This window comes from Accipiter gentilis, chromosome 16 (assembly GCF_929443795.1).
Source record: "Accipiter gentilis chromosome 16, bAccGen1.1, whole genome shotgun sequence".
Taxonomy (NCBI): domain Eukaryota; kingdom Metazoa; phylum Chordata; class Aves; order Accipitriformes; family Accipitridae; genus Astur; species Astur gentilis.
Window position 1 is genome coordinate 4,680,049 of NC_064895.1, and position 26,567 is coordinate 4,706,615.

General features: G+C 40.1%; 2 protein-coding genes across 3 annotated transcripts in view; one reads left to right on the forward strand and one right to left on the reverse strand.

Annotated features, from left to right (window-relative positions):
* Positions 1 to 26,567, forward strand: part of LOC126046686 (glutathione S-transferase 3-like) — a 110,195-nt gene that overhangs the window by 43,891 nt on the left and 39,737 nt on the right. The gene's annotated exons all lie outside the window — the stretch shown is intronic.
* FBXO9 (F-box protein 9) lies at positions 971 to 26,388 on the reverse strand. 2 transcript variants are annotated; one of them, XM_049819406.1, is made up of 14 exons: positions 26,108 to 26,388; positions 21,488 to 21,565; positions 20,365 to 20,523; positions 19,868 to 19,925; positions 13,666 to 13,765; positions 10,705 to 10,835; positions 7,744 to 7,858; positions 6,940 to 7,058; positions 6,562 to 6,652; positions 5,453 to 5,548; positions 4,596 to 4,689; positions 3,695 to 3,849; positions 2,220 to 2,368; positions 971 to 1,773 (listed from the first exon to the last, which is right to left on the reverse strand). In XM_049819406.1, exons 1-13 carry the CDS (start codon positions 26,108 to 26,110, stop codon positions 2,260 to 2,262), a joined length of 1,308 nt encoding a protein of 435 aa, XP_049675363.1. In that variant the 5' UTR covers positions 26,111 to 26,388; the 3' UTR covers positions 971 to 1,773; positions 2,220 to 2,259. The 2 variants fall into 2 exon arrangements, with proteins under 2 accessions (XP_049675363.1, XP_049675362.1); XM_049819405.1 differs by having other exon boundaries at positions 971 to 2,368.

Sequence of the window (26,567 nt, forward strand, 5' to 3'; positions counted from 1 at the left end):
GAAAATCACCAGATAGAATGAAGGAAAAGCAACTAGTCACCCATTTCTTTGCTGAAACAAGTACTATTTTAATAGATGCACGTTAAGACAAAACCATTTCAATAGACAAAACTAGCTCAACTTTCTTATACCACTAAATTCAGAGGAACAAGCATATTAATCACAGCTTAGTCTGAGAGAAGGCTCACATCATTTTCTTGGTGAAGGAATATTTCATACAATCTTAAAATAATCATTGCCTGAGACTTCTGTTGAATCAACATCTCAATTTATAACAGGACTTTAACTAGCTTTTCCTTTACATTCAGAGTGTATTTCAAACAGGTGGCCAAGACAAGAAAAAACAAAAGCTCAGAAGCAGGTGAGTCTTGGTATGAAAAGAGCTTTGAATTGAAAGGCTCTTCTATTACATCCAACTTGGTTACTGGACAAAACTATACCTAAACAAATCATCTTCTGATTCTTGTGACAAAAACTTTTGACATTTCTCAGCAGGCAGAATCAGATATTTATCCTTCACCCTCAACAAAAGCGTAGGTAACTGACATCCTTCCCTGTTTACAAACTTGGCAATATTGCAAAACATGGAGCTGATATTCTAAGCAATCATTTTTCCCTTCAGCAATGAGAACACAATACACTCCTTATTAAACGTTCTGTTGGATGAAGTAATAGTGCAACTCCAGCCTAAGGACATAGGCCAACGAAAGGCTGCAGGCAGGGTCTCATTAGACAAGCTAGAAAAAGCACAAAGTTTCCAATATACCCATCCTTATTCAGAACTCATGTACCTGAAAACTTCTCTACTTTTCTCAGACAACCTGTAAGTAGTATAATAAAAAGTCATTAAGATGTTAATTCTACCTGTCAATCTTGCCTAGCATGTAGTTTATGCGTGGTAACTCCTAACTAATAATCTTTAGCTGTATGAAAATAATGATTTCTTGGCAAAATAAGAAATTGCAAGGGATTGCATGTTCAAAATCATGATTTATTGATGTATTTTTAATCATGTAGCTCCTTGCAAAGATACACTTTATAAATTATGGAACAGGTATAGTACTTTCCACAGCTTTCACATTTTAGTCCTCAAGTCCAGGTCAGTATTTTGAAACAAGATGTTAAAAGGTAAAATACGCAAAATGGCTTTAAAAAAACTACACTAAAAAGCTTCAGTTCTTTCAGAATCCAAGATACATATATAACAAGCGGCAATACAGTGTCTGCACTACACCCCCAAGCGATATATGCAGGAGAAGCAGCGTACAGTACCTGCACCAAACCTCAAGGTACACTTGATGATTAGCAGTACACAGCACCTGAACATCTACAGCAGCCTCAAAATTTATCTTAGTACAACAAATGCTCAAAGAGTTTACAGCATCTGTAGCAAGGTTAGATGAAGGGTTATAACACATTACAATCATGTCCAAGTGAGCCCTGCTTACCTGTGCATTCAGCCCTGGCCAATGCACAAGCAGTACACACCAGCATTTCACCATTGCACTGTGACACTTGCCAAGCAGAGCCACGTACCCCGCAAACTCATCCTATGGTACAGGAGAACAACTCGCTGCCCATATCCCTCTCCCCTTCATGCCCATCCTGTCGAGAAGGAAGGCTCTACTGAACGTCTATCAAGATCAAATTACATTTATGATCAACTGACATCACTGCATTGGTGGGGATGTACCTCTGCGGTTAAATTTTATATTCATGCTTGCTTGCCCTCGATTGTTTTCTCTTAAGGTTGATGTTGACAAAATGCCAGATCTTAAAGGCAAACAAAGTAAGTTTAATTTAAAGAAAACATTTATTTGAAGTTCTTTTAAGTCACACAGTTTAACAGATAAAAGACAACTTTCTCCCCTTCACATTTCAAGCCTTCACCAGAGACCACACACACTGTCCCATGGACAGTGAGACTTTCCTATAACAATTCCTTTTGGACAAACCAGTGTCCAGGCAGATGAAGACTCACATTTTAAGCAGACTGATTTATAAAATCTATTTAAAAAAACCAACCAAACAAAACAAACAACAAAACTTTGTTATCAAATTCTTGTCACAAAAGTGTTTAATACTCATAAGCTTGATCTCAAAACAAAACCCCAGCCATTCATAATCAAATAAACATACTGCCTTCAAAAAATTCCCCAGAATTTTAAGATGTTCCAAATATGTACACATTTATAACTTAAGTGCTCATTAGCTACAACCTTTTATTCATGCAAGAGTTGTGGGAGGAAAAGGTGTTTCTTAGAGCGGCTTTTCTGAAAATGCAGTGAAACTCTTCACTCGTGCAAAGAACAAAGGGGTGTACATTTTGTCAATGTCGAAAGTAGTAACAGCTGTCTCACCAGTTGATCTGCAGAGAGTATCGTAAAAGTTAAATTAGACATGAGTTGCTGTTTAAGTCCCTCAATAATGCAGTCACATCCCACAGTACAGTGTGTGCACCAAACTACAGCCGGAATATAAGCATCTTTCATACTGCCTCGTTCTGAAGGCATCTGAATGTTGGCTGAGTCATACTACATAGAATACAATTCTGTTTTAATATCAAAGAAACCACTTTCCCCTTTCATTCTTATTAGCTCCAAGACTTGTAATAGCACAGGATGTCACTCAAGTCACCGTACCAATATTGAAGTAAAAAAATCCCCTTTCGTTTCACTTAGAAACCTGAATTCAGAACACAGAATGACAGCAAAAACTTGTTTGTTTACAAAATGTTAAAAAGAAGAAACCCAAATATTTCTGAACATCAGTAACAAAATGCATATGTTCTCCTAGCTGTGTTTTATACTCATTTTTATTCTAGTTTCAAAAGGACACCACCATACTGAGAGGTAGAGCAGAACCTGAGCAGTACCGAAACTTCATGCTGAAAAGAATGTCTGCGATACTGCCACTTCTTCATAAATTAGGTATGAAAATAGTTTTTATAAAAGCAATTTTTCTGTTTATGGAAGTTACCTATACTCCCAACCACCAGTAGTTTACTTCCTATTTTATATACTTACAGGTCAATAGCTGAGCTATGTCCCTATAAAAACAGTGAATATAGAGATTAAGATGACTGGAAGACAAGGCCTAAATCCAGCCTGTATACCAACACCAAACATCTGGACAGCCAACTTGCCAGTAATTTAGAGTGTCAAGTGCAAGAACAGTGGCCATGGCTCTTGCTTAGTTAGTGGTCAGAACAGCTGGTTGCATGCCTGTATTTTGCACTGCTGGATTATATAGTTTGTAAGCATTACATTTCTCACATGATGGGTGCAGACATTTCTAGCTTGCACATCCACAGCGGAAAAGAAATATACCTTAATGAATATATGTTTTCCACACCTCTTTACTAGCACCACACAAAGTCATTCAACTCCGATTCAGTTCTGAAATCATTCAAACACCGTGCATAAATCCTTTAAATGGCTAAAATACTGCAGTTCTACTACTTAGGAAACCTCCCATACCATTATAAATAGTTACTAAAATCTTGGGATTTCTTTAAGTAAAAGTTCATTAAAATGTATCAAATCAGGACCAGTTACTGTTTTCAGAACATTCTGTTAAGGCCTGATAAGTCTCACAGTCTTCACATCTTCTGTACTTAGTACTGGACAAATTAACGTCACCCGTGTTTGTACAGTTAAGTATCCTTCTTTGATCTTATTCTCCATTTACTTACTTGTAAGTTATGTGACAAGAATGATGTATCCAGACAAGTTTGTTGAACCTCTGGCGCCCACTGGAGCACAACTGTAGTCCTACATGAAAACTGTGATCTGTTTCTTGTGCAGGAACACGGAGGAAATACCTGTACTTGTGGTAGTCCATTGGTTTCTGTACAAAGAGAAAATAAGTTTCATGATCTACAAAGAACACATTGTGTAACTATTTATCCTGAGGCCTAGGTAACTGTGATGACAGATTATTAAACTCTCATACTTAAAAGCAACTACTGGTATTCCTTGAAAATACATCAATTTAGATGTTAATTATGGAAGAAGTTTTCACAGAAAGTAAGATAAGCATGGAGGACACCACCCAAACTATGCAAACTCACTGTAAAATAATGTAATACTTCTAACTCTTCACAAGTTTTGCTTGACAGACACTTTGTTAATCAGAAAATTTTGTGATGTAAGTTGACCAAATCTTTCAGAGTTCAATTAATGAATACTGCTTATTTTGTTTTATTTAATGCTGTGGAACGTAACTGCACACAGTCAAAACTAATCTCAGAAAATTACCTCTTCGTCCTTCCCTTCTGTTTGTTAACAAGGTTAACAAACTACCTAATAGCAACACACATGGCAATTAAGCTTAAGGGGCAGAACTGTTGCTCAAATGTGAACCAGATATTTATCTGTCTTAAAAAGATTATTACAGATTTGGGGGAAAAAAGGTAAGATAAATCATCATGCCTATTTATATTGTATTTTTAAACCAGTTAAAAAATGAAATTAATTTTTTAATCCTCTGGTGTAATGCAAATCTTCAGGTGCCTTAAAATACTCAGTCTGAGGAAAAACATTAAAAAGCCCACTCTTTACACTGTTTTTCCTCTATTCAATTTTGCTACCTACCTCTTCCTTTTTCTTCATTATTACAGCAAATACTTTGGTTTGATTGTCTGTTTCCTGGGAAAGGCGATAATGGCCAAGCAAGATTGCATCCGTTCTGGAAGGTTAAGAGAAGGACGGTGTCAAGGACATAAAAATATTCTCTGTCTCAAAAGACTGATGTACTTATCAGCAATGAAAAGAAGACTGACTGCTTATCATAATCAAGGAAACGATTTATTTATTTCCATTTAGTAAAGTACCAGGCTCACTGATGATACAAAATGATAAAAACATTTTGGAAGGCTGCTTTTAATTTTCCCAGACAGGACAGTAAACAAGTTACTCAGTCCTACCTAGCCTACTGCTAAATATTTTCAGACTTCTGGTGAACAGCTTACACCTTTTCTGAAGTCACAAATCATCTTCTATGTTTTTAACAAGTCTGTACAAACACCAAGAAGAAATCAAGCAATAATTCAGTCACATCCCACCAAAATCTTCACTTTCCTTCAAACAGTCAAGGAAGTGTGAGAAGGCAGGCAGTAACAAAATAGTATCTTTAAAAGGATTCTAAACCCACCAAGCTAATAGCATGTATTCTTCCATCTACTTCCTTTAGAAGTTTAAAATCACATAACCCGCAAAGGAGATCTAATTACAATATCAGGACCTTAAAATGAAAGATATCTTTGCATAAAGACCAAAATTTTTTTAAGTTCTCAGAAGAGAACTATAAACATCTATAACACAATATAAATAACATTGTAATTTTACTCATTTTGCTAAGCCAGGATATAGAATACGAGACAAAAGTAAATAGAAATTGCCAGGTAAAACCAAGATGAAAACTGTAAAGCCAAATATTTCATTTCAATAACCTTGTATTTTTAGTCCGTAAGCGAGGAACTATAGATTGAGGATCTTCAGGAGTTGTTAGCATCATAACTTGACCATCTGGAAAGAATCTCAAATACCTGCAAAAATATAATTACACAATACAAACCAAGAAAACATAACCTTTTTCTGTTGTGTGGTTTTTGTTGGTGTTTTTTTTAAATCACAGGATGTTTCCCAGAAGGATATAGCACTTGATAGGTAATAGGATTTGAAAACACATTTCTTCACACATGATATAACAGAAAAAAGAGATTAGAAATCAAAAGTTTTGAAGATTAAAAGATCAAGTTATGAAGAGTTATGAGAGCAGGAGTTTCGCCACCTCTAAGCAAAGCAAGAAGGCTACCGTGGAATCAAAACTGACCTCAGGTAAGTTTCTCCATTCCCAGCATCGATTGAGACAAATGCAACAAAAATCTTAATTATGGTATCAGTACAGAATGGACAATGTCATATGGATGTGTTCAGGTTCTGGGATCTGATCAATTTTTACAGTACTCGGATACTGTGCTGATGTTTGTGAGACTACAGAAAGAGCTATGAGATTCAAATGATTTCTGGTAACAGTTTCCAGCCTCAGAAGGGACAACAGAATAGAACAATAAATGCTGTGAACAGCAAGACAAGGAACAGCAGAAAAACGGGCTGAGGAAACAAATGGCAAGGTATTTAGAGCAAGTTGAGAAAGCCCAGCCTCTTTATTATTTACAATTGGGTACAAATAAGCTAAAAGACAATTCTTGTATAATCACTTGTTTTCCTTTTGCTGAAAGCAATTATTCTATCAGAAATGTAAAGCAGAAGTGATTTGGGAAAAGAAATCTGTGGACAAGTATTACTGTTGTTACTGTTTAAGTTTCATCCACATGAAATGGTGTAACTGAGGATGAAATGTGTTCTAAGCCCACCTGTAATTATCATAATAAATCCTATTTCTTAAGACCTATTCTCAAAAAATATACATAGCTTTACACACTGTAGTAGTTCCACTGAGTTTTATAGAATGATTAATGTTTGTGATATCAAGGGCTGGATTTAAAGAATTTAGGAGAGAGAAACATTTCACTCACTCATTGTACTACAGTTCTACCTGTAATATTCCACTTGGTGCCATGCTCTATAGAAACCATCAAGAGATTGTTCTCCTTGACGTATGTATTTTGTCTTGCTGATATATACACCTACAGGAAAGGAATATATGAACAAAAAATTAAATACATAAAATATTTAAGATTAAAAAAACAGTAATCTAAAACTTTTGAGTTTACTTTTGTTACTTAAAGACATTAAAGTTTTTATTTTCACCCCTTGCACCCTTCCCTTCTCTTTACAGATACCCTACAGATTAAAAGCCCAAACAAATTCAGATTGTTATAAACACCGTTATAAACATCAAACCCACCTGATGGCTTCTGTCATGGTTACATGCAGTATAAAAACCCAAAACTATTTCCAAAATACACTTTACCATCAAATCGAACGCGAGGCCTTTCCAAAAACATTTCCCTCCAAGAAGCATATGGAACAAGTTTATTGCAGCTCCTGCCCCATATTTTCAAACAGACTTGATGCCAGATTTCAGGATCTCTAGTGAAAATGAGAAAAAACCAAATCCCATAACTTTCCTGCAAACCTTGTTTAGCTTTTACGTATCAAAATAACAAACTCCGTTATTGAGTTTGGATGCAACTGAAAGAAACTTTCTTGAACAACAGCTCATAATTTAAAATCATTGACTAATTTACTTAAGCCTGGAGCATTTGAAAGCCACTTCCTCCTCCCAGTGAAATTCAAGAACACAATGCCATTTTCAGCCAAGTACAGACCAACAACATTGCAGCAGCCTGGTACTTCTCTGTGTGGCCATATGAGGATGACAACACAACAGACATTATTTTGGAGATCTTGAAACTTGTGACTTTCAAAGAAGGGAGGGCAAGTAAGACTTTCAGCAACATTTTTTATTACAGAGAAGTCATCTACCTAACATACCATTTAGTGGTGTATTCAAAAGCTGATTAGCACTGCGAGGAGCATAACATGAAAATTGCTGTGGGAAAAAAAAGCAGGACATAGTCCTACATGTACGATTTAGCAGCCTAAAAGCAAAAAAAAAACGAAACCAAACCCACCTTTCCAACACAGGCAATTTTGCTCTATGGATTTATTTTCCACCTCTACATACTGTTTAAAAAAGCCTGAGCATAAAAAAGCTCTTTTTGATTCTTTAGAGCAGAGAGAAGCTTCACTCTAAATAACTTATCTAAAATACCTGGCGCAGATGTAAAATCCTCGACAAACAAGAGATAATTGCTCTAATGATCTTAGGTCCAAGTCACTCGAAACCACCCATCGGAAAATGTACATTAGTACTTCCATAGGCAACACTGCAAAGAGGAAAGAAATCTTTGTTAGATGGTAACCTGTAAATCAATAGGTTACCTGTAATTCCAGGTTTGACCATTAGTAAAGTTCTGACTTTCCATAAAAAATCCTACTTTTTCACATTGCAGCCAGACGTCAGGTAACAAAAAAATTATCTTTAATTAAAAAAGTCATATAACAAAAGAACAAAAATCAAGAGCTGAAAGTGCATTATGATGATAGGATAAAACCTAGTTTTAGACTACAAATATCCACAACTGTAAGGTGTTACACCAAAAATTTCACATGCACATTGCGTATCCACAGTGCCTATGAAGCAGTATTTTCTTGAAACTGACCTAGTGTGTAACATTACCTCAAAGCATACTGCTTTTGCATGACAAGCTAAATAAGCTCAGGTCAGGGTCAGTATTGGATAGGAGGTGCTAAGAACAACCTATCCACTATGAAATTGATATGATTTCACTCTATATTTTGTGGTGCAGGTCCAATGATTGAAAATGGTATCACACACCATTGTTGTGTTGAAAGACTTTTTCTAATGTAATACAAGACTATGACAGAATCCTCATCAAAGCACCACAAGATTGTATGATAATTTTCCTAGCATTAAAAATCAGTGATAAAGCCCTGCGAAATTAAGTCAGAATTCTTTCTAGTAACCTTCTGCCTCCCTAAGTTTTCTCTGTTGTTTCAGTTGGGTATAATCTTGTATACTAATCTTATACCATCAGGAATTACAGTTCATTTATTTTCAACTACTGCTGCTTTCCAGAGCCTATGGCTCAAACCATATCACTGCATACAACGAAGACTTGATGGTTTTAAGCAGTGTAACTGCTTTGAGCTCAAATGGAGGAAACAGCTGAGCAGTGCAAAGGTACATTAAACAGTAACTAGCTCTAAATACTGTGGTAGAGACCGCATTTTAACAGAACTCTGATTTTTAGTGAAAAAAACTTGCTTCTCAAAAAACCTGCATTGCTGCACTCCACAAATCCAACGAGACTGTTTTTGCTATAAAATATGATGAAACTTAAGTTTCACCTTTCAGAACACTAGCATGATAAAAAGTACATACACCTCACTGGGCACCAGTCTCTGTATTCATTAAACACACATCCTGTTTCATGAATCTGACTTAATTCTATGTTTTATTGTTGAGAAGTCATAAATTTGCTATATTGCCTGTATTTGCAACCATTAATGTTCCAGTATAAACAAAAGTTGTGCATATTATTGCTACAAGGTACAAAACAGTCTCTGGCAAATTATGAGCTCTTCAGCATGTGAACTCTTAGTGCCTTGGAGAATGGGAGATACAAAGGCTTAAAAATCTCTTACTAGTGCTAACAGGTATATATCTTCCATTCTGATAGTCACCAGTCAGCCAAAGCCTTTGATTATCTATCTTGCCAACCATGTTTCTAAGTTTCTAGTAAACTAGGGATTGTTAAAACACTGCTTCAGATACTGGGCACACCTGGTAGGAAAAATATTATAGTATTTCTGGTGGAGATTGCTATCTTGGTCTTAAGCTTTACTTGTGTAAAAGAACAAAAAAAACCTACTGTGAAATTGCTCATATACTAGGGAGGGGAAGTAAATATATTCAGTATGTCAGTTACACAGCATAGGTCTGATCCTATCCTGTACTAAGTGTTAACCAGTATTCTAAAATTATGAATGTCAATAAATGGAACACAGGAAATCAGTTCAGCCAAATCCATTGCTTCACATTATTTGAGTTCTCCTTCAGCTGCTGAGGTCTGCGACTACTGTACTACTGTGATGACCAAGAGGGATCCTTTCCAGCCTACTAACTTCTGAAGCAGACATGATTTTAACAGTTTTCATTCTGCTATAGAACAGTTGGTATACAAGATACTGTAACACAGGACTAGCCAGAAGACAGAAAATAAAACCAGAAAGAGACTAAGATTGCTGCTCAAAAGAGACATCTCCTGAGATCACTTTATAGTAATGTCTACAACACCTTGACTTTACTGGCAAAAAAAGAAAAGATGTGTACAATGCCACAGTTGTTTAAAAAAAAATTAACAAAAATATCCTGTTTTCTTTATGTTCTGACTTGAACAGCTTGCTACATTTACTTTATTTTCCTTCCTTGAGTAGAACAGAGGCAATCAGGCCAAGATTTCCAAGAGCAACTAATAATTTGGGATGCAAAACATACATGTTTTAGAGGCATCTAATTTTAAGGGAGTTCATAGCTTATATACACTCTCTACAATTCAGTTCTCATAAGGAAGTCTCAGGATAACTGTCCTAGAACTGTATCACTGAAAATCATTAACCTTCAAAAGCCTTTCTAGCTATGTTATATAGTCTTGCTGAACCTGAAGACATATTTGTTGTAAAAATCTGATGCAGAATCAGATAAAAACAGGACATGCAAAGATGCATATTCTTCACAGAATAATTGTCTCTTATTCACACTTAAGAATTGTAACAAATATTTGCAAACCAAAACAAAAAAAATGCACGTTTCACTTTTTCAAACATTAACTGGAAGGAAAACTGGAATACACTTACTTCAGCAAGTCTGCTCCTGGAAGTTCCTACTTCTAAGTATGACTTTGATCCTGGAAAATTCTACTTAGTAGTACAACTACATGGAAAAGCTTGTGCGATAAAGGCAAACTCATGTATGAGAAAAAGTTCTGTTTAGCTAGCTGATGATCTTTTTTCCTTCACATCTAACTAAATAAAGAGATACTGTGTACATTTCTTTAAAAGTGGCTTTAGAATGAAGGTGACAATTAATAGAGTGAAACATCTTTATGAATTCTGTCTCTGAACTCTTACAGTGTATCTTAATTCATACCTGAGATATGGGTCTGGCTGACATCAACCTCAGGCTGACAAAGTTTGACTGAAGATTCCTGAAGAGTTAACTGCTGCTGGAAATCGGACAGGAGATCAGCCATTTTGTCATCCTCTTTGTTGTCCTCAACACTACAAAAGGGGGAATGCCAACACTGTGATATTGGACAAAACTTACCAACAGATGTCCTTATCTTGGCATCAATCCACTGTCTTACCCTCATTCAATATAGTTGTTTCCTGTATGTTTTTAAAGCAATCTCATTGCATCATACGATAAAACAACTACTGCAATCTTATCAAGTTCATTTAGATTTTGCTGGAATCCATCTGACAGTAGTAACTTTTTCTTTTTTTTTTTCATTTAATGCCAATTCCATTTTCTTTTTGGATTTGAGAGTTCACTGTTCACCGTTTTCAGTGAAGTCACCGAAGAACTGCCTGACCCCGTGAAAAGACAAATCTCATCTTTTACTTTACCTAAGATAAGCCATATGCAGGAAATAAATTATCACTGACAGAAAGTTATATTTTCTAATCCTTGTCACAATGTAAGCTTCTGAAAACAACTACGGATATTTTATTTTTTTTTTACTCTTGTGTTATTCAGTGAAGAGTGATCCTCAGTGGGTTTATTCATGAATAATGAAGGAAAACTTTCCTTTAGGAAAACTACTTTTCACCAATTCCGTAAATAAACAGACATAAAAAATTTCAGGAGCAAGAACAAGATAGCAGAACAGAAACAATATGCTTGCTACTTGTCAGTAAACTTGAAGGATTACCAAGTGATAAACAAACATTACCACATTAAAAAAAAATCTAAATTTAAGTTGTATGTCATAATATGATCCTTTAATAGGTGCCTATTTCCTTGCACCAAGTAACCACAATCTACAGAACTCTTCCTGATTTCATCACAAAACACTTTCTTTCCCCTGACTTGGTATACAAGCTAGCTAAGAGATCTTCTTTTAATATTATTCAATTTTACTCTAAACAACCTTAACAGAATGAGCTGAGAATATAAACAAGCAACTAGTAGACCTACCAATGGGTTTTAAAGTATTATAGAGAAGACAATTATGTTTGGGCCAGTCATAACTAAGACTATAGTAAGATGTTGCACTGAACATACCTTCCTTTATTTTGATTAATATCGTGGCCAGTCCCAGTACCTACAGGCCACACTGTAAATTGTTTTTTCAAATGTAATTGTGTAATTTGTTTTTTTTTCACCAAGATTGTATGAAACACAACAGTAATTCAGAAAGCAAAAATACCACAACTACAATCTATTGAAAGAACATACCTCTACAAATACTGCTTTTAAATAACAATTAAGAGTACTGCCTGTTTTCCCCTCACTGTCATGTAATGCTGGGGACAGTACAGCAACATTTACAAAACTGAATGAAAATTCATAGAATGAAAGAATCATTTAGGTTGGAAAAGACCTTTAAGATCATTGAGTCCAACCATAAACCTAACACTGCCAAGTCCACCACTAAACCGTGTTCTTAAATCCCACATCTACACATCTTTTAAATACCCCCAGGGATGGTGACTTGACCACTTCCCTGGGTAGCCTGTTCCAATGCTTGACAACCCTTTTGATTAAGTAATTTTTCATAATATCCAATCTGAAATTCCCCTGGCACAACCTGAGGCACCCCCAGGTCTTTTTCTGCCAGGCAGCTTTCCAGCCACTCTTCCCCAAGCCTGTAGCGTTCCATGGGGTTGTTGTGACCCAAGTGCAGGACCCAGCACTTGGCCTTGTTGAACCCCATACAACTGGCCTCGGCGCATTGATCCAGCCTGTCCAGATCCCTCTATAGAGCCTTCCTACCCTCAAGCAGATCAAGACTCCCATCCAACTTGGTGTCAGTGAGACTTACGAAGGGAGTAGAGAAAATGATGCTAAAATAAGAAAATAATCCTAAGAAAACCAAGATTTTTACATGACTGTATTTGATCACCCAGTATTTTTCCTAGGGCACAAATACACAGCGAAGATTTCATGCTAGCAATGAGTTCAGAAACTGAAGTAATGGATGTAAATAAAGCACTTATCTCATCTTACTCTCTTTTACATTGAGTCAACTACTGCACTGAAGCTATACTGCCCTAGGGCAAAAAGACTCAGCTAGTAATACTACGGGGACATGGCTGTACTTTCCTCTTTTATTCTGTTTTAGAACTCTTGATTTCTTGTAACTATCAGCAGCATCTATAGCTGCTACTAGTAAGCAGTGAATTGGGAAGCTCCATTTCATAAGCTTGTCTTCACTATGCTATCTGAGCTATGACAGAGGTTTTGGCCCTAACCTGAATCCTGTCCTCAAACATAAATCTTGGCCTCAAATTAGGCCATCTTAACCCACTACATACCTAGTGTGTTGAGGCTAGGGGTATTCTGATGCTTGTAATGATGGAATACTAGACTACTCAGTCTACAATCTATGAGCTTCTAAATGTATTGCTCTACTTACTGAAATGCTCCCATTTGGCTGTGTTAGTCAGCATAAGAACAGCAGTATATTCCCTTGCTTAATTAAGAAGCATATTCCATGGTACAAAGCTTTTAATAATTGATCTTTTTGCCATCTACAATTTTGTAGATGATCCTAAATGTATAACTTATAAATCTGAAAATCAGAAATCAAAAGTAATAAAGTGACTGATGTTTTTTTCTTTTTTCAAGTAACATCCTTCCACTTGAATTTAATTAGCTCCAAACAAGCCTGCTACCTTCTTTGAACTACGGTATAGAAAAGTCCTCCTTGGACTAATGCATCTGTAAAGTTTCTATGAAGCTGTCTATTCAGATGAAAGTAGACAAGTTTTCCAAATGTTAAAAGACTTACAACTGCATATCACAGTAGACCATTCATATGCTTTAGAAACAAAATTTCAGGTTTCAGTACTCCTATACACTTAATTAGTAAATTTTCACACTTACCACCTCTTTCCAACGCCATCACCATCTGGGGACCGTGTATAGGTGATCTTAAACTCTATGTCAGGTACAAGCTGCATGGCTAGGCGATAAAACTTGATGGCTGAAAATAAAGGTTTAATGTTTAAATATGTCTGATGCTTATACCAGCTTATCAAAGCAAACCTTTTTTTCAGAGAGATGGCTTCAGCTAAAGCACTAAAAAGGTGTAAAATACCTTTGTCTAATAAATCTTATTTAGTCTAAACTGATGTTGTGGTTTAACCCCAGCCAGCAACTAAGCACCATGCAGCCCCTCTATCAATCCCCCTCCTCAGCTGGACAGGTGAGAGAAAATATAACAAAAGGCTCGTGGGTCGAGATCAGGACAGGGAGAGACTGCTCAACCAATTACTGTCACGGGCAAACCAGACTTGACTAGGTGAAAACTAACTTAATTTATTGCCAATCAAACCAGAGTTGGGTAATGAGAAATAAAACCAAATCTTAAAAACACCCTCCCCCTACCCTCCCTCCTTCCTGGGCTCAGCTCCACTCCCGACGGGGTCAGTTCATCACATGTTATCTCTGCTGCTCCTTCCTCCTCAGGGGGAGGACTCCTCACTTGTCCCCTGCTCCACCGTGGGGTCCCTCCCACAGGAGACAGTCCTCCACAAACTTCTCCAGCACGAGTCCTTCCCATGGGCTGCAGTTCTTCATGAACTGCTGCAGCGCGGGTCCCTTCCACGGTGTGCAGTTGTATTGGTTTTGTTTGGCAAGGTTTTGGTAGCGGGGGGGGTTACAGGGGTGGCTTCTGTAAGAAGCTGCTGGAAGCTTCCCCTGTCTTCGAGAGCAAGCGAGCCCATACCAGCCGGCTCTAAGACGGACCCGCCGCTGGCCAAGGCCGAGCCAATCAGTGATAGTGGTAACGCCTCTGTGATAACATTTTTAAGAAGGAAAAAATAAAGTTGGGACGGGGAGAAACTGCCGCCGGAGTGAGGAGTGAGAACATGTAAGAGAAACAAGCCTGCGGACACCAAGGTCAGTGCAGAAGGAGGGGGAGGAGATGCTCCAGGCGCCGGAGCAAAGATTCCCCTGCAGCCCATGGTGAAGACCCTGGTGAGGCAGGCTGTTCCCCTGCAGTCCAGGGAGGTCCACGGGGGAGCAGATCTCCACCTGCAGCCCGTGGAGGACCCCACGCCGGAGCAGGTGGGTTCCCGAAGGAGGCTGTGACCCCGTGGGAACCCCGCGCTGGAGCAGGCTCCTGGCAGGACCTGCGGATCTGTGGAGAGAGGAGCCCACGCAGCAGGTTTTCTGGCAGGACTTGTGACCCCGTGGGGGACCCGCGCTGGAGCAGTGCGCTCCTGAAGGACTGCATACCGTGGAATGGACCCATGTTGGAGCAGTTCGTGAAGAACTGCAGCCCGTGGGAATGGCCCACGTTGGAGGAGTTCGTGGAGGACTGTCTCCCGTGGGTGGGACCCCACGCTGGAGCAGGGGAAGAGTGTGATCAGCCCTCGTCCTGAGGAGGTGAAGCGGCAGAAAATAACGTGTGATGACCATAAACCCCATCCCTGCCCCCTGTGCCGCTGGGGGGGCTTGGTGGTGAAATCCGGGAGTGTAGTTGTGCCCGGGAAGAAGGGAAGGGTGGTGGGAAGGTGTTCTGAGATTTCGTTTTATTTCTCATTACCTTGCTCTGGTTGATTTGTAATAAATTGAGTTAATTTTCCCAAACTGAGTCTGTTTTGCCTGTGACGGTAATAGTGAATGATCTCTCCTGTCCTTATCTCGACCCGCGAGCCTTTTGTTATATTTTCTCTCCCCTATCCAGCTGAGGATGGGGGAGTGATAGAACGGCTTTGGTGGGCACCTGGTGTTCAGCCAGGGTCAACCCATCACAGCAGTCCTTCAGGCACACACTGCTCCAGCGTGGGTCCCCCACGAGGTCACAAGTCCTGCCAGCAAACCTGCTCCAGCGTGGGCTCCTCTCTCCATGGGGCCACAGGTCCTGCCAGGAGCCTGCTCCAGCACAGGCTTCCCACGGGGTCATAATCTCCTTTGGGCATCCCCCTGCTCTGGCATGGGGTCCTCCCCGGGCTGCAGGTGGAGATCTGCTCCCCCGTGGACCTCCCTGGGCTGCAGGGGAACAGCCTGCCTCACCAGGGTCTTCCCCACAGGCTGCAGGGGAATCTCTGCTCTGGCGCCTGGAGCATCTCCTCCCCCTCCTTCTTCACCAACCTTGGTGTCTGCAGGGTTGTTTCTCTTACATGTTCTCACTTCTCTCTCCAGATGCAGTTTCTGTGCCCCAGCAACTTTTTTTTTCCTTTCTTCTATCTGTTCTCCCAGAGGTGCTACCACCATCACTGATGGGCTTGGACAGCGGCAGGTCCGTCATGGAGCTGGCTGGTATTGGCTCTATTGGACACGGGGGAAGCTTCTAGCAGCTTCTCACAAAAGCCAGCCCTGTAGGCCCCCTGCTACCAAAACCTTGCCATGAAAACCCAATACAACTGATTAGGTTTAAGTTCAATTCTTAAAGAAGAGAGGCAAATTAAGCACCTGTTTTCAAACTAAAAACTTCATGTACTCTTTCAGAATAAAGAGTTCTCTCAGATGTGTTTCAGCTTTTATAGATTTACCTTAACTGCTACAAATTCAATTATGGAGTACAAAATTTTACATTCAAACATTTCAAAGTCCTGATTTCATTTGTTGCCCTTACATTTGTTTGCACTTACAAAGCTTTCTCAACAAGCTGTAAAGATTTTAGGCATTATATTCATAAGTAACCCTGAGGATCATGCAAAAGAATTTGAAAGATAATGCAGGTACCTTAAATCCTCCATATAGCATAGTCATTCAGACATAAACAACATTATAAAGGTGAGAAAGATCAACAAAATATATTGTTGTAGTTTTAAAACTTCAACAACAGACACAAAACAAGTAAATTTTATGGTGGCAAAACCCTGGAAACTACAGAAGGCACAGAAATAAGCCACTCAAAACACTGAGGGTGAGGAACCTGTCTAGAGGAAAAGCAGCCTTTTCAAAAAGCTATGTAGCAAGCACAAGACTATGGGGCATAAAGGAAAAACTGACAGATCGGGTTTCTTCTAGCACACAAAGTACTTCTGCCTTTAAACAGTCCAAAGTGTTAAACAAGCACTAAGCAGAGAAATAGGTCCAGGAAAATCACCCTGTGCGAACAAACTGTTATTTAAGCCGCAGAATGTCCTTCTTCTGAGTTAACTCTGCAGATCCTTCTTAATTTAAGTGGATTCATTGTATGTACATTCAGTCTGTTTTAATACTGATATTAAGATCATGTATGTATTTATATGTCTCTCTGTATTCCCACATGGTGATATCAAGATCAGAGGGCAACTCTCCCTCAGTTTGGACCGTTAAAAACAAAACCCAAAATAAAAGAAACATCGGTGAGCATGGAGCTCAGAATTTGACACACTAATGAGTCTGAGAAGCCTAAGTTTGGGGCAAGTAAGTGTTCCTATTTCCTTGAGTTCATGTCAGGGCCGGTGACTTACAAGTAGTATCCTTTAGCTGGTGAGGAAGAGGAAGACCAGCAGCCAGCTAAACAGAGATCGGTCTCAACTTTAGCATTTGATCTTGCAGCAAGGTCTGTACTGTACTTAAACATGAACAAGCTGCTGCACATAACTGTCTCACAATGTCAGGTATCAGCAAATTTCAGCAGCAGGCTGAAATGCCACTTGGATTCTGGTGACCTGGACCAGGTCAGCAGATAAAAGTGTGGCCTGAAAAGAGATGTCCCAACATGTGGTCAGTAATATATCTGTGTCTGGTGTAGGACCTTGTCTCTAAGGTCTCATACAGATGTATGTGTAGAAACACTTTCGTTTCTTTACGTCTCAAATCAAATTCAACCGAGAAATAATGGATGCATATTGATGCAATCCAGATGCCTAAAACACCTTTATGAATGCACCTCTGTTAGATGTAACTACTTCTCTGCTGCTATGTTTAACATACAAGGCGTACACTCAAGCAGATGAAGCTATAGCTTTCATTTTATATACACAATGTTTAAGTAGACTGCTTTCCTCGCATGTTTTTTTTTTTTAATTTACTTGGAAACCGTTGGTATGAAAGAACCTTTGCAATCTACTGCATGATTTCCTAAATGGTAGATGTGAGACTGAAAGAGTTTATGTCTCAAGCATTGTGCTGAGGCAAGTTCTGCATAACGACGAGCTCTACATAACAACGAACCCTGCATAGCAAGGAACCACAGGTGAAAAGAAGCCGATCAGCACAGATCAGCACAGATCAGCACAGGACATCAGCAACAGGACAGGGAGGCCAAGCAGTTCCCTGTTCTGATAACGCTGAGCAGCGCAGCTCACCATGCACGGCCAAATATCAAACAATGGTCACGTCTGCAGGGAAGGGGCAGTTACTCCCCAAACGGCCCCAAGCCCACCGATCCATTTCCCGAAGGTTCTGAAAACACAAACTGTGCATGACACCTAATTAGCCTAATGAGTTCGAGTACCAGCCCAAAGGAGGGGCAAGGAGATCATAAAAGGACACAACCTGAAGGCCCATGTGTGCCTGCCCTCTGTGACTGAACCCTTAGGCTGGTGGGACCAACGCTGAACCCAGGGCCACTGAAATCTTTCTCTTTTCCTCTTTCTCTCTCTGTCTCACTTTCTTTCTCCCTCCTTTTCCATAATCCCTACACCTCACACCTTTAAGACATAAACTGCTGACCACGTTTGGGACTAGCAGTGGATCCAGCTGCCCCTAGTGTCCTCTCTGAGAAGGAGTCTAGAAAGCAAGGGGGTGCTCTGAACCTCCTGACCCAACAGGAGGGCTCTCCTTATTTTCTTCCCTGCATTGATATATATGTCATTATGGTTTATGGAAATAGTCTCATGCCAATTCCTGTTGAGAGAACCCCCACCACCTACTGTTACACCTTCCAAGTTCAGGCTGCTTCTGCCATAAATAAAATGTTTAACTGATCATTTGGTGTCACTTCACCTTAATTTAGCCCATGGGAATTCTGAACTGAACAGGACTCCCTGGTCTGTCCAGCCTGGGTCATGACAGTAGATTACATATCAGATTTAGTTTTGACATCTTTTTTTACTGTGTATTTAACTCTACACCAAATACACAAAATACATTAGCCTAAAGTTAATTTTGCCCCATACAAACATGTAATAAATAAGAAATCTAACCAACTAATTTTATTACCTACTGGGGACGCATATTTCTCTCAGTTCATTTGAGATCTGGAACAACAACCAGAAATCCCTTGCAAGGGAAGGAAATCTCCCATGGTGGAGAGGAAATTTTGTATTCAACAGGCGGCCGAGTTCAGGAGGTTCCAGAGTACTCTCAGTTTTGCCTATCTTGACATTATTTTGCACCTGCACTTTAACCAAGGTGGCCAAAACCTCTAGTGGATGAGCAGGATGGCACATACGTTCTGTGTTCCTTTTTTTTTTTTCATAAAAGAAATAGAACACTGGTATCTTCACTACTGACGTACAGGACTTGAAGTCAGGAAGGGCTTCTTACTCTATATATTCTCATAACTAAATATGAGGAAGAAAACTTTGAATTTCCATTTTTACTAGTGCTGATAGCAAGAGGCCAAGCAAGCTAAGCATCTTAAATATTTTGGCAAACCTCATAAAATAAGACTACCAGATTTAAACATTCCTTTCAGGAATTCTTAAACAAGCTATCTTAGTATGCTGTGTAAATTAAAAAACAAAACCAAACAAACCAAAAAAAAACCCCAAACCCAAAACATTCCATGGGTTAAGTAGTTTTGTTCAAAGTGGAATGAAGAAAACTGTGACCACAGGAAATACAGTATATTGCCTTGATTAATTACTATGCTTACTTCATGTTACAAAAGCCATATAAAGAAGCATGCTCTATGAAGATGCAATCCAGTGCTTCATTAAATTGCTAGATTTCAAAATACTGTCGTTTTGTCTGAGAGGTAGAAATTCCTTCCTCGATCTCACCTTAGCTTCACATCAACCTTACAACTGTGATACGATGGTTCCTTTTATAGAAAGTTTGTTTGCTTATCCGAATAACCGAGCTCTCAAATTACTATTAGCCTGCAGTTTAAGTTCACTGGCATCATGCAATTTTGTACACAAATCAGAGTGTTGGAGTCCTCTGCAATAAAGGTGTTCATTCTAGACTCCCATATTACCTTCGTAAAGGGCCCCATTTTGTTCTTCTTCCACTGCCTTCAGGAAAAGTTCTTTTGCCTGCATGATAAATTACAGAGACACTTCTTAAATTCCTTACAAATACAAGCACATTGTTACTTGACTTAGAATTATTTTTCATCTTGCCTACTGTACCCTATGAAGGAGATGAATAAAATAATTCCATAAATAGAGTGAGAAGACATATTCGTGTGCTGCAAACCATAACTGAAATTCCCAATCAACAAACTATCCAGGTTCCTGCTGCTCGCCCCTTACCTACAGTCTTTCAGAAAGCAGACTAGGAAGGTGACACAAAGCCAAGCATTCAAACTAGAAAAATCAGTGTAGGATTATAGAAAGACATCAGCATGGAGACAACGGGTTAATCACCTCTGTTGTTTCTCTAGATTTAATTCAGCATTAGCTTTTAGGATAGTTATACTGCAATACCAACATACACAAAAAAATCCCCAAAATATACATCTATTTTTTGTACCTTTTCCTCTTTTGCTATCTCCTGTTTTCCTCTGGCATCTACAGACTTTATTGCAGGTCCTCTTGAAGATGCTCTGCATGGCAGAGGTTCCAACCCACTAGAACTCATACCCGGGGCAAGCTCGAACATCCACTGAGCTCTGAACATCTGGAGCTCTGCCTAAAAAATCCGATTAATTCTGATTTAGTATCACATATTCAGACAGTATATCTTCTGAGGAGAAATTATAAAGTACAAACACAAAACAGAATTTCAAAATTATGCTTTACACTTCCAAGTCTTAAATGGTTTCAGTGAGTTTAGACACAGACTTAGCTATTGTTTTACAGTAAATTTTTTTTAAAAAGTGCGGAAGTACTTGTTCAATCTCATTCAATAACGTAAGTGCTTTTACCTGAACTGTTCACCTCAGAAGAAAAACTGATGTTTCAAGAAGTGGTTGTTAGTACTATGGTTATGATCTAAGACTCTGTAGAAAATTATTATTTCTGGACATGGTGTTTGTTCTTGTTTATGCAGAGTTACTTTAAGCAAGAAGTCAATTAGCTCTTGAAATTAAAATTTAGAAAACCTATTTTTTTGTAAACAAGCATACTAAGCTTTATGACAATCACAGCTGTCATTTATATAATATACAAATAAGACCTTACACTCCTTTCTGTGAAACAAGACAAGTCATAATTCTTGCCATGCAATTTTTTTCAGTATCTTTGAAGTTACATTTTACATGTCTCTTGCAATCATCATGACTTCTGGGGAGCAACCTCATAGAAATCTAGTGTTGTAAGAGAACAAACACACTTTTCTATTAGACTGCTTTTATCAACTTTCTGCTCCATATGAGAGTGACAACTTAAAACTGGAATTTGATCCATACAGAAACTGCTGTCCGATTCCTACAGTTCTTTAAAGGAATTCCAAATCTTTCTTTTCATCTACACAGATAACTGCAGACTGAATTTGACACCTGAACACATTGCAAAATCCATCTATTTCACATTTGGAGGGGCAGACAGATTAAGCATTTGTCAGATCAACAAATGTGTGGTAATTAAATGAGCATAAAAGTAATAAGTGCAGCAGTACTATGTTTGTAAAAAAACCACTAGCATGAGAGACATACCTGAAGATTTGCTTCACCGGCTCTTTCATTGTCATCGGTTCTTACCAAATCAGAGTGACAATCTTCTTCAGCTTCTGCCTAGTAGAGAGCAGTCAGACATGATTAGAATCTGCATAAGTCCCTACAGCACATTCACAAAGCACAATTGTCTTGGATATGTATTAAAAAAAATTTAAGCATACTCCTTTTTTCCCCATCCTACCCACCTACCCCACAGATCAATCTTAATTGATGATAAAAATTAATCTTAAAATTACTGGTATTGTTTGAACTTTCCTATTAACCCAATGAAGTTGGGTTTTCAATCCAACACAGATTAGATATGTATCACTTGAAGGCTTACATGCATCAGTACACTACTATAATACCTGAATAAATACACTCAGTGTCTCAGTCAAAGCATAGAACCGAAGCTTCAGTATTAAACAGTAGTGTGCTTCATATAAGAAATGAAAATTTAATCACTATCTTCTCACTGTAAAGATAACCATAGTTCTGGGGTTTTTAATAGATACAAAAGCACAAAAAGACTAGTGCTTTGAGTAACAATAGATACCTTATGAAAATTATGGGACAATATGGGCAATCTCAAAAACTACATGTGAAACTAAAGAAGAAAAGTATTGTAAAAGAAAATAAAAAGCTAGCACGAGAGCTTGACAGTTGGTTTAATTTACAGCACTGCTGTGAGACAACTTGAACAAGTAAGACCTTAAAAAAGACCTTTAACTAAACTTAACAGGGCTCTACATGGGAGTTAGACAGATAGTTTAAGAACAAAATTTAAAGACACAAAAAAATTCTCATTGTGAAATATACTGAGATTTACAGAATCTATACTAAAACAAAGGAAAACTAATTCTGAGCATCGGTGACAAGCCACTACAATGACAACAGCAGCAAGATGCCAGTAAGGAAGAAAAACCCCAAAGACTAAAACATTTGTTTGAAGTTCTTCCTGCAGCTGAAGCATCCCAGTTTTTCTACCATTCTGTGCTGAAATTCACATCTGTAGTTCTGCAAGCACATAATGCAAACAGAGAGTCTAAGAAGGTAAACTTGGCATTAAGATTACCACAACTACTTATAGGAGTTTTGTTTCCCACTCCTTCCTATTGTAGATAGTGCTCAAAGACTTCAAGTGACATTGTCAGTGACATTCTTCCAAGTTCTCATAAAGAAATCTCTATCTCCTGCACAATCGAAGTGCAGAAATCAAAGCATTCTTGTATTCAGAAAATTTGTAAAATTTTTAGAGCATCTGGAAGTTCAAGATCAAACTACAGAATACTGGCAAACCTCATGGGAAGGCAATGTTTAATCTCTTTGTCTTGGGGACAAGCACCTCCTAGCACCCATCTCCAGTTCCCCACAGGTCCCCCAAAGGACCACAAACTTGCTGGCTTGTCATGTGTAAATGTGTTTTCACTGATGACTCAGTCAATTTATCTTTTACAATTGATGGTGTAGACAGTGTTAGTTGGTTAAAGTAAACAGATACTGCATCTGTTTCTACACTCTGATTTTAAGGCTGTACATTTTTAATTTCTCAGTGCAGAAAACAGGAAAGCCAGAACACTCCAAAGCACTAGCAGCATTAAATCTGAGCAAGGAGTAAATAACTTAGAAATGTCATGGGTTTTGATTCCAAAATTTGACTGCAGACAGTTAATATCCTATGAGTTACAGCAGTCCTATCACATTATTTTAGCATCTGGGGATTACGTCTATGCTGGCCAAATGGAGATAGCCTCGGAATGAGCTAGCACTGAAATGGATGTCTGTAAGTGCATTATTATGGCACTGGGCTGACACAAATAAGGCCTACCTCTGCCTGCGCAGAGCACAGGACTTCTGGTTTGCAGCTGAATTATGTCCAGTCAGCGCTCGGTCTGGGCAGAATAAGCCTGTTTTTATCTGCAAAATGCAGAAACCAGTAATTTCTAAACTAAATCAACACACTATCTTCTTGTGCATAAAGGCACGCCCATTAAAACCTTTAACTCCTGAAGTCTGTAGATAAACTAATTTAAGAGTTAAAATTGTTTAGAAGGTCATGAAGCTGGCTGAAGTTTACCTCATGTTCAAAAACAAATTTTTGTTTCAGTAATCTGTTCAAGAGTCTTGATTTTCCTCCTCTTGTCTCTGTTCAACTGCCCTACTTCTCCTTCATTTCTTAATCACAGTCAGTCACGGTTCTGGACCAACTGCTTCCAAAATGTCATTCAATGCTCTTTATAACTTAAATGTGCTCTCAATCCAAACAAAAAATAAACCATACCATGAAGACCTAGGCCACAGCCTAAAAGCTGTCAAAAAACATCATGAAGTTGACTACAGCCGTCCTGGCTTCAGCTGGGATAGAGTTAATTTTCTTTCTAGTATAGTGTTATGTCTTGGATTCAGTATGAGAAGACTGTTGATAACACACTGATGTTTTCAGTTGCTCCTAAGTAGTGTTTAGACCGAGTCAAGGATTTTTCAGCTTCTCATACCCAGCCAGCAAGAAGGCTGGAGGGGCACAAGGAGTTGGGAGGGGACACAGCCAGGGCAGCTGACCCAAACTGGCCAGAGGGGTATTCCATACCATGTGATGTCATGCCCAGTATATAAACTGGGGGGAGTTGGCCTAGGGGCGATCGCTGCTTGGGAACAAACTCACCATCAGTCAGCAAGTGGTGAGCAATTGCACTGTGCATCACTTGTTTTGTGTATTCCAATTCTTTCATTACTATTATTATTGTCATTTTATTACTGTTACTATTATCATTATTATTTTCTTCCATTAATACTTTTCTTCCTGATTCTCTCCCCCATCCCCCTGGGTGGGGGGGGAAGTGAGTGAGCAGCTGTGTGGTGCTTAGCTGCTGGCTGGGGTCAAACCACAACAAAACCGAAGTTTTGACTTCCATCATTACCTCCTCTATCCTGAGTGCATGTGTGATCTCAAGTCTCTCATATCAAAGGTTTATATTCCGGCAGCAGTGGCATCATAAGTGACCATCCCTCTGAATTTACCCGTAAAGCAATTCATTCACATTGTTACTGCATAGTGGACTGGACTGGAAAACCAATCTCTATTAACAGCATTTCCGCTATTTCTTTGATCTGCTGAAACCCTACGGTTTTGCTAGAACAAATGAGGATCTTCACCAGCGGACAGCTCATGAGACCACGCCTAAAGCAGGTTGTAACTTGTAAAATTGGGTCCTTGCCCCCACTCTGACAATACTTAAATTGTAGTTATAGTTTCTGAAGCTCACAGAACATTGTACTTTAATCGCTACTTAGTGGATAAATCTAGCCTGTTCACCTTCACGCTGCTGGCCTTCCTCCTGCTACAAGCCACCTGTCATATGGAACAGTGACTTTATCCTGCTTGAACATGAGACATCCTTAGTGTGTACCGATCAGCTCAAATAATTTTGCATGAGAAAAGTGCTAGCCAGTCAAGCCACTAAAAGGTCAGCACGTCAACAGTAAACATCTGAATTAGACTACGACCTGTAAAATGAAGTCAGCTGAGTAGATTTCTGATTTGTTTGCAAAGCTTTAGAAATGATTTGCCAAATGCAAAACTAGTTTATTTGCACAGCTTAGTTTTAATTGTTTTGCAATCCATAATTGCATGTGGATTTCCTCAGAGCACAACAATCACTTACTAAACTAACTGCAATGTCAAGTCCTTTAATAGTTCAGATCTTTGTTTCAGCAAAATAAAACCAAGATCAGAAACAGTTCAAAGTTGACTGTCACCAGCGGAACAGGGCTATGTGTGAACTGTACAGAACTAAAGGAGAAGCAAGCACGACATAGCGACCCAGTGACCGACAGCTAATGTTCATCTTGGTTTTCTAAGCAAACGAGGAAGTCGCACCATTTTCCTGTCAATGTGGTAGAAGCAACACTGTGTTCAAAAATAAAGAGTTTCAATCACGGTGGTAAGGCACCTTAAGAGCTCCTGAATGACAACAAATGGCTTAACTTTGAAGGATCAGGATCTCATCATGGCTACTTGAATCCATGTTGAGATGCAGTCAGAAAAGCAATACCGAACCAAACAGTAGTTCTGATACCTTAAATCACAAACTGAAATAAGCAGAGTGCCCGGCCCACGGAGCCGTTTCAATTACCAACTGACTTTATGCCATCTGTTTTTTGAGCGAAGAAGGAGAAAGGTACGGACATCTGTAAGGACACAGCGATTTGTCCAGGTGGCTCTACGGAGAGCTAGATCGGTCCTGAATCAAGCAGCCCCCTCCTCAGCCCAAAACCCTCTGCGGAAGGCGGGGCCGTGCCTCCTTGCGGCGCAGGGACCCGGGTGGGATCGCGGCCAGGATCACGGCACACCTCCCTCGCTGCCCGGCCACGGGCACACAGGGCAGGGCTGCCGGGCAGCGGCACGGCTCGGGGGGGTCCGCTCCTCCCGCCCCCGGGCACACGCACCCCTTGCCGCTACCACCGCCCGGTCCCGTCCCGTCCCGTCCCCCTCCGCCCGCACCTGCCGCGGCGGCCGAACCGCCACCACCCCGGTGCCTCCCCCCCCCCACCCCCCCCCTCCCCCGGCCCAGGCCGCGCTGCAAGCGGGGAGCAGGGCACGGCCGGCCCGGGGCCGCTCACCATGCTGCCAACGCTCGGGCGGCGCTGTCCCGTCCCGGGGGTCTCTGCCCCCCCCCCGCTCGGTCCGTGTGTCCTCCCCGCGGGGGGAAATTAGCAGAGTTCTCGGTCGGAGAAGCGCACCACGCAGCGGGAGTAACTGCGGGCCCTGCGTACGGCAGCCATCTTCCCGGCGAGTGAGGGGCAGGCGGACCGGGAGCAGCGGAGACACGCGACCAGACAAACCCGCAAGGTCAGAGCGCCGCCTGACGCGCGGGCCGCTCTGAGGCGCGGGCGCCGGCCCCGCGGACTACCCGTCCCAGCGCGCACCGCAGCCCCGCCGCGGCTCTCCCGCCTGGACCCACGCGGCGCGCTGCCTGCTGGGAGATGTAGTCCCCAGACGACGCCCCCGTGGGCCGCGGCCGCGCCGGCTGGGAAGCGGCGCTTTCCCAGGCCGGTCCCGCCTGGCGGCGGAGCAGAGGAT